Genomic DNA, 8,735 nt, shown 5'->3' with positions numbered 1-8,735 from the left:
ATATATATATATATATATATATATATATATATATATATATGGAAGGCACAATAATGGGCCCCCCAAGATGTATGTCCATGTTATTATCATCCCTGGGATTATGTTACCCTGTATTGCAGAAGAATTAAGAATCTTAAAATGTGGAGTTATCCAGGTAAGGCCAGCGTGATCAGTAGGGTCCTTGTAAGACGCAGGCAAGAAGGTCAAAGTCATAGAGAGAGACATTGGAAGATGCTATGCTACTGCCTTTGATGATGAAGGAAGAGGCTACAAGCCAAATAAGGTAGGCAGCCTCTAGAAGCTAGAAAAGGCAGGAAATGGATTCTCCCCTAGAGCCTCCAGAAGGAACACATTCCTGCTGACACCTTGATTATAGTGCTGAGTACTATTTCAGACTTCTCATCTGCAGAAGTATAAGATAATAAATTTCTGTTGTTTTTAGCTACTGAGTTTGTGGCAATATGTTACAGTAGCAGTAAGAATACAACATACACATGGCAAAGAACATGTCCAGAGTATTTAAAAATTCTTATACCTCAAATTCTTTAATGAGAAACCAACAATAACAAAAGGGCAAAAGATGAATATCCATACTTCTCAACACAATGGCTACTAAACACGTACAAAAAGTGCTCCAAAACAGTCACCATCAGGAAAATGTCGTGTTTAAAACCATAATGAAGTAATATTCTGCTCCTATCAGAATGGCTAAGATGACAAGTGCTGACAAGCGAAGAGCATGAGGCGTTAGTAAAAATGTAAAACAACTGGAACACTATACATTGCTGCTAGAAGCATAAAATGGTACAACCATTTTGGAAAGAAGATACAGGCATGGGGGAACATGTCCCCCAAAAACTGTAAATGAGTGTTCCTAGCAGCTTTCTTCATAATAGCCAAAAATGAGAAACAACCCCAAATCCTGTCAGTCAGTGAATGGAAAAAACAAATGCACCTTAGATATATAATGGAATACTACTTGGCAATGAAAAGGAAGTAATGAGTGATAAATGCAGGAACATGGATGAATCTCAAAAACATGCTAAGAAAAAGAAATGAAACATACAAAGTCCATGATTATATTTTTATGAAATTCTTCAACGGGCAAAACTAACCAATAACAACAGAAAGCAGGTCAGTGGTTGCCTAGGACCAGGGGTTAAGCTGGGAGGGGACTGACTGCAAAGTGGCACAGGCAGCTTGTGAAGTGAGGGACACGTTCTGCATCTTCATTGTGGTGGTTGTCATACGGGGTATATATTTGTCACAACTCATCAAACTCTTCTTGAAGTAGAGGTACTTTACTGTATGTAAATCATACTTCTAAATCATAGCTCAATAAAGTCGATTTTAAAAGAATAAAAGGTCTACATCAAATAAAGAAATCTGTCGGTCTCTAAAGCTAAGTTTTCCCCATCCCATCTGTACTATATGCTTACTTATGCTGTAGAATAGAAGGAACACGAGTCCATGGGCAGCTGGGTGACAGATCTTAAGTACAGAAACAGCACATGCTTACCTGTGGTGCTACATAATAAGGGGTGAACTGGGGTGTCATCAAGTCACCTTGGTCAATTTTGGCAAATCCAAAGTCACACAACTTCACTGGTGCATCCTGAAATTTTAAAAAATGGGAGTCACTGCTCCAGAGTGCTCAGTAAATATTAAAGGAAAATCCAGGTATAAGACAGGTTACCCTGAGCTCTAACAAGTTTCTTTCTGGCTGAGATGTGAGCTTATGAAAATAACATGTCCCAGGTCTGGAGACAATGATTCACGTTGAGGAACTGTTCTTAGCAATGCAGAAGTAAGGAATTCCTACCCACTCACACAGCTATCTTTGCTTTAGAACTCCTAAGGACAGCACTAAAATCAAGGTCTTCGCCTAGTGCCCCTTCACTCTAAGAGCCCATCACCTCTCATCTATCCGGGGTGCTGCTTCACTCTTAATATCTGCCGTAAGCTTCATGAGAGCCAGAGCAACTTATCTGGTGGGACTTGGGGCAGGGGACAGGGCTGAAAGGGAAAACAGCAAATGAAACCATCAAATTTCAAGGTAATACATAACAGCATATAGATTCCTGCCCCTTCCCAAATAATATCTAAAATCCTAAGTCCCACAAATACATATCAGTATCATCCAAAATTATCAATGCCAGGGGTAGTACAGCTTCTCTGAGCTTCTAGCAACGGAATGGGTTAAGCTGTTTGAGGCACTTTGGCCTAATCCTTCTTCACCATGAATTCAGAGCACTCCAAACACACCCACTCCCGAACTATGTTAAGAGTAGCAGCACTAAAATGCAGAAAAACAAGTCTTCTCACCAAAGAGTTGTCCTTAAAAAGCAGATTTTCAGGCTTGAGGTCTCTGTGCGCGATGTTTAACAAATGACAGTGCCGCAGAGCCAAAGCTATCTGAAAAAAGACACAATGGAACACCCGCTTCTTAGAAAAGATCACTCTTTAACACCCCTGGTGTAGAGAACTCAGGATGTTAAAAAACAAGCCTTCATTAAGACTGTGTTCAGTTTCAATTTTAAAGCAGAAATTAAGAAAGACTTGGAATACCAAGAAACAGAAATGGATTAAGCTTAGTTTAACTGCAACTTGTATTCTGTCAAACAGAAAGAAAAATACGATGGTACAGCAATCTTTGTCAGAGTAAACTGATGGGTAAATCCTGTAAGAAATGAAACAATGAAATGCTCTCACTTTCATTCATCTGAGGTATGACAGGCACTGCAAAAGAAACACCTAAGCTGAGCAATGGTCAGCAGGTGCGGGTTTCCCACAGCAGGGCTACAGGCAGGATGGCCTGGCTCAGACAAGAATGGCACTCTCCAGGAAGCTGAAAGTCAAGAAATCAGCTGACTGGGTTTTTCCAGCTAATACTGGAAACTCATTTTGCTCATCATACTTGTTGAAAATGTTGCCTGTTTATGTGGATTTGAAGGGGTTTTGTTTTATCGAAGATTATCAGAGCTCATCCTTTAATCCTAATACTTGAAAAAATTAAAGGTATAATTTTAAAAATCAAACAGAAGGAATAGATTCTACCTGTTCTTTAACTCTCAATATGGAATTTTCTCAGCAATCCAAATATCAGTTCCTCCCTACCAGAAAGGAGGCATCCAAAATTGCGTAAGGTTCACAGAAAACTTGGAAGAATTTTTTATTAAGAAGCAATTGGGCTATGCTTCCTAATTTTCTGCTTTGCTTGCTTGGTATGAAGATAAGCCTTGCAAGTTTAGCTTTTCACCTCTCCAAGAAGTGATTATCAGTTGAATTCCTAGCATTGTTTGCGACATAAATTATTTCTATAGCAATAAAATGTGATGTCAAAATAGAATATAACCAGGAATAATCCAGAATTACAAAGATCTTAGTATATTATTAAATCTAAAGAAATGACAGAAAAGTGACTCACAGGCAGGAAGCATCTTTGAATATATTTTTATACCATACAATCTTTCAGACGGTATCAGCAGCATTTTACCTCAAAGTCCAATAACAGTACTTGGTAGCTACATGCCTGGAGATACCTGCAGTCTACTAAGGAGTTAAAATCACCTTCCCTCCAGAGTTTATGGAAATCTCACAGTAGCCTCAGGAAACAGTTGACAACCAATTAAGAACACAAGTCCCCCCCCCTAAGTATAAAATGAGTCACATTTCTCCTGTCAAAACATCTTTTCTGATTACATAACAAAGCAGGCAATGAGAAGTCAAATAGAGCTTTTCTTTAAGGATTCTTTTATTCCCCCCAATGAAATTGCGCTTGTTAACCAACTTTGTTGGCAGTTTGATTGGTACCTGGGGTTAACTTGCCTGCTTTGTTACTTGGCTGGCTTGCTTCTCTGTAAAGTGCCGGTGCTGGCTGATTCTGTGAAATAGCTCTCCCCCTTCCATCATCTCCATTACAATTAAGAGTCGGGCCCTGTTTGAAAGCATTTGATTTTGTTAAGTTTAAAAAAAAAAAAAAGAAAGAAAAGAAAAAGAAACAAAAAAACCCTGAAACATTAAGAAGCTGACCTGAAGATATCTCATCTACAAAGTGTGTAACAACTTCCTAAGTCCAAGGTAAGACAGCTACTAAGAGCAAAAATTCTCATGTTCTAAAAAAACTTTTTAATGTGATTTTTGCTTCCAGCTTTCTTTCATATATGCTTCCAGCTTCTATCCAAATGCTTTCACCAACAGAGCACAGTTGTGAAAAATAATTGTTTGATTTCCCATTTGTTTTTAAAATTCTGTCTTCTTTTTCCATCTGGAAAATTCCTACTCTTGCTTCAAGTCCCGGCTTCCACAGAGCCTCTGTGAGACACTTCTCCTTCCAGACTATAGTTAGCAGCTCCTCTCCTTTGTACGCTTAGAATATTTCAGGATGTGGGGCCGGGCATGGTGGCTCTGTAATCCCAGCACTTTGGGAGGCCGAGACGGGAGAAACACGAGGTCAGGAGATTGAGACCATCTGGCCAACATGGTGAAACTCCATCTCTACTAAAAATACAAAAAAGTTAGCTGGGCATAGTGGCGCACGTCTGTAGTACCAGCTACTCGGAAGGCTGAGGCAGGAGAACTGCTTGAACGCAGGAGGCGGAGATTGCAGTGAGCCAATATCATGCCACTGCACTACAGCCTGGATGACAGTGTGAAACTCCATCTCAAAAAAAAAAAAGACTATTTCAGAGATGCCTATCCTTAGTAGCTATTGCACTGCTATGATGATGGGTTTACATCTCAGTCTCCCCCCAAAAACACATACTTTAATTTTGAATTCCATCAAAGAGACTTAGAATGCCACCCAATATGCTTGCCAAACATTTAGTAACTAAAAGAATCATGTTGATTTCTTTCTTTAAAGTCAGACTAAGCAATAAAGGCTTTTTGTTTTATCAGCCTCTAAGACTTTGCCTAGAATAATATTTGGGCCCCTTTTGCTGATTTGAAATAGAACCTGTTTAATTAAATTCCACTTTAAATGCTTTCTTTAAATGAGAAAGTAATCAGAATAATCAGGGAACCTGAAGTGGTAGGGGCATAGATGAAACTAGACTGACCATGAGAGGATTACTTTTGAGGATGGATCAAGAGAACTTGGGGATTCATTACATAATTCTGTCTGCTTTTACAAATGCTTGAATTTTCCAAATTACAAAAAGGGAGATTGAGGGGGAAAGGAGGGAGAGAAGGAAGAGCAGAGGAAGGGAGGGTAGGAAGGAGGAGAGGGAGGGGACAGAGTACATAAAAGAGAGGACAACTCCACTACATCTGGGCCTACATATGGGCACGTGATGATAATACCTTGTAGTCTTACCTAGGGCTGGACTCATGAGGAAACTGGACACTGTTAGCAAACACTTCAATAATCTGAACTATGTTTGGGTGTGTGGCACACATCATGTGTAGACGTACCTTAAAGAGAAGAGAGGAAATGTTTCCATAGGTAGGGGATACCAACAATTTCTCTCCAAACTTCTCTCCAAAAACTGATCACACTAGGTGCAAGCCTATTACAATAAAAACTTTATCACCCAGAATGATATAAAAAGCCAGTGTTTTCAAAGATTATCTCCTTAATGCTTTTTCCATGAATAAAACCTCATCAACAAATTTACTTCCTACTGTCCCGTTTATTTGCAAATGAAAATCTGGCAAACAGCTCATTTTAGAAATTATTCACATATGTTTATGCAAAAGAAGTCCTTAATTGCACATATTAGCATGTCATTACCATATCCAGATAATTTAAAACCAATGTATAGCCAGGGGCAGTGGCTCACACCTGTAATCCCAATTCCTTGGGAGGCCAAGGCAGGTGATCACTCGAGCCCAGGAGTTCGAGAACAGCTTGGGCAATATGGCAAAACCCCATGTCTACAAAAAATCCAAAAAGAAATTAGCCAGGCATGGTGGCACATGCCTGTAATCCCAGCTACTCAGGAGGCTGAGGTGGGAGGATCACTTGAGCCCAGGGAGGTCAAGACTGTAGTGAGCCGTGATGGTGCCACTGCACTCCATCCAGCCTGGAGCTACTAAATGCAACTACTAAATGCCTCTTTGCAAGTATATTTTATGAAATTCTAGAAAGACTAGTCAGATATATGCTGCCATGCTGTAGAGGCCTATATCCCTGACCAAGTTGATTAAATTATTGTAATAACTGAATAAAGAACAAGACCCTGTCACAAACAGAAACAAACACAATGTATATTTTTGAAAACTAGAAACATCCTCAGAATCCTCCTGTAGCATCACTTTCTATACATCATTCACCTGACCCTTCCTTGTGCTATTTCATCTCCAACTTCAAGTACCTTTTTAAATAGGCAAAATTGAAGTAATCTGAATACATTAGGGTCCAAGAACCACATTAATTTTAAAAGAACAAGAGGTGGCTGAAAGGAAATGACTCAACGGCTTTTGATACTGACAGATCTAGGACTATTCTAAAATGATACCATGAATAGGGAAGAGAGGTGAAGTTTGGACATAAAACTTTCTTTGCATCTCTGTATTCTCTCTAGGAAGCTGCCTTACTTGCAAAAAGAACAATTCTTAGGCATTTCAAATATTTAATTAAGTCGAGGCAATAAAGCATACCTCGTTTCTAGCTTTTGGACGATCAAGAAGAATTTTCAGTGCAAACCGTTCTTGGGTAGATTTCTTCACACAGACTCTAGATTTGGAGGAAAAAATCAATCAGAGATCATACATGTTACAATGAAAATTAACAAGTTTTTTCTTTGAGATTTGTACTTCTCATCAAGGATATAGCCAAGTGCATCAGAACAAACTTGCCTCCAAGGGTAGCAGGTAGGGACATGGGCCTCTGCCGAGCCGCCAATGCTCAGCCCTCAGCTACTAAGCAATGCAATAGCAACTCGCTGCTGTGGGTCAATGAAAAAATAATGGCCTCAGTTGGCTACAGGTGACTCTCACAGTGGCCCCACAGTCTCAACATCTAAAATGACTCCATAAAAAAGACCATGCAACTTGGTCACTTAATTTCTAAATACATGAGAAAAAGCCTAACATAAAAACCTGTACTTATTAAATTCAGGCTATTTCTCAAACCTAGTACACCTAATGTGTCTAATTCAAGATGTATTTCAAATGGCCATTTCAGAGTTTGCACATGCCAACATTTTGCCATAATTCTCATATGGATCTCTTACCTAACTGGACCACTAATTCCAGCTCCCAGCTTCTGAGTCCAATTGATATTGTATTCTTCTAAAATGGAAGTTTCCTATTAATACAAAAAAACGGGAGAGGACAGAGAATGATTCCCCAGTTAAAGGTAAATAAGCAGAGTTGGGACAACAGAAGACCCATCATTCAACAGCTCATCTTCTAAGAAACTGATAAGCAAAATTTTGTGTTCTGCGGGGCTTTATAACTAGACATTTTGTCCACATGACTCCGTTAGACATTGTTTTCCAGTTTTCCAACAAGAAAGCAAAGACTTCAAGATAAAAAGAAATTATTCAGCTCACCTACAAGGTTCATATACTTAGACAATCAATGCTTTGGGGGGGATCTGAGAGGAAAATATTTTTTTCAAAATGCATCAACTACTAAATGCCTCTTTGCTACAATGGTCAAATATATATATGTATACACACACACACACCTTTTTTTCTTTTTTTTGACACAGAGTTTGGCTCTTGTTGCCCAGGCTGGAGTGCAATGGTGCAATCTCGGCTCACTGCAACCTCTGCCTCCCAGGTTCAGGCGATTCTTCTGCCTCAGCCTCCCAAGTAGCTGGGACTACAGGTGCCTGCCACCACGCCCAGGTAATTTTTTATATTTTTAGTAGAGACAAGGTTTCACCATGTTAGTCAGCATGATCTTGATTTCCTGACCTCCTGATCTGCCCGCTCGGCCTCCCAAAGTACTGGGATTAGCCACCTCAGCTGGTCTGGGCAAGCATATTTTATGAGATTCTAGAAAGATTAGCCAGATACATGCTGTCATCCTATAGAGGCCTATATCCCTGAACAAGTTGATTAAATTATTGGAATAACTCAATAAATCGAGACTTAAAAGTTCAAATAGTAATAAATATCATAGTAAACATCTAATTTCCAACAGTATACAGACCAATTCTATTCTGTCATGTTCATTATATAAGTATATTTCTGATATAAATAACTTTCAACAGTTTAGAATACAGCCTCTATAGTTTAATAAAAGTTTTAATGGAATTCTTGGGTAATCATTGCATGTTAGCCTCTATTGCTGTATACTTTTAGATAAGAAAGAATTCCATTCATTCATTCATTCATTCACTCACTTATTTATTTTAAGAGACAGGGTCTCAGCTGGGTGCGGTGGCTCACACCTGTAATTGCAGCACTTTGGGAGACCGAGGCAGGCAGATCACAAGGTCAAGAGATCAAGACCATTCCGCCCAACATGGTGAAACCCCGTCTCTACTAAAAATACAAAAATTAGCTGGCTGGGTGGCGCATGCCTGTAGTCCCAGTTACTGAGGAGGCTGAGGCAGGAGAATCACTTGAACCCAGAGGCAGAGGTTGCAGTGAGCCAAGATTGCACCACTGCACTGGAGCCTGGCAACAGAGCGAAACTCTGTCTCAAAAAAAAAAAAACCGGCCGGGCACGGTGGCTCAAGCCTGTAATCCCAGCACTTTGGGAGGCCGAGGCGGGTGGATCACGAGGTCAAGAGATCGAGGCCATCCTGGTCAACATGGTGAAACCCCGTCTCTACT

The 8,735-nt window shown here is 39.8% G+C and overlaps 1 protein-coding gene across 4 annotated transcripts in view; it reads right to left on the bottom strand.

The window, feature by feature from the left end:
- The window catches only part of MAPKAPK5 (MAPK activated protein kinase 5), a 38,683-nt gene that overhangs the window by 21,026 nt on the left and 8,922 nt on the right, over window positions 1-8,735 (bottom strand). For 2 of the 4 annotated variants that reach the window (XM_017542694.2, XM_017542687.2), the window contains exons 2-7: window positions 7,179-7,252; window positions 6,604-6,679; window positions 5,318-5,415; window positions 3,829-3,937; window positions 2,326-2,415; window positions 1,520-1,615 (exon numbers count right to left, since the gene is read on the bottom strand). In XM_017542694.2, coding sequence (XP_017398183.1) covers window positions 1,520-1,615; window positions 2,326-2,415; window positions 3,829-3,937; window positions 5,318-5,415; window positions 6,604-6,679; window positions 7,179-7,252 — 543 coding nt within the window. The remainder of the gene's footprint in view (window positions 1-1,519; window positions 1,616-2,325; window positions 2,416-3,828; window positions 3,938-5,317; window positions 5,416-6,603; window positions 6,680-7,178; window positions 7,253-8,735) is intronic. The other 2 variants (XM_037743609.1, XM_037743606.1) reach the window with 2 other exon arrangements.

Source organism: Cebus imitator, unplaced genomic scaffold (genome assembly GCF_001604975.1).
Source record: "Cebus imitator isolate Cc_AM_T3 unplaced genomic scaffold, Cebus_imitator-1.0 Scaffold8, whole genome shotgun sequence".
NCBI lineage: Eukaryota > Metazoa > Chordata > Mammalia > Primates > Cebidae > Cebus > Cebus imitator.
Note: the sequence above shows the minus strand (reverse complement) of the source record. Positions and strands in the feature narration are given on the sequence as shown.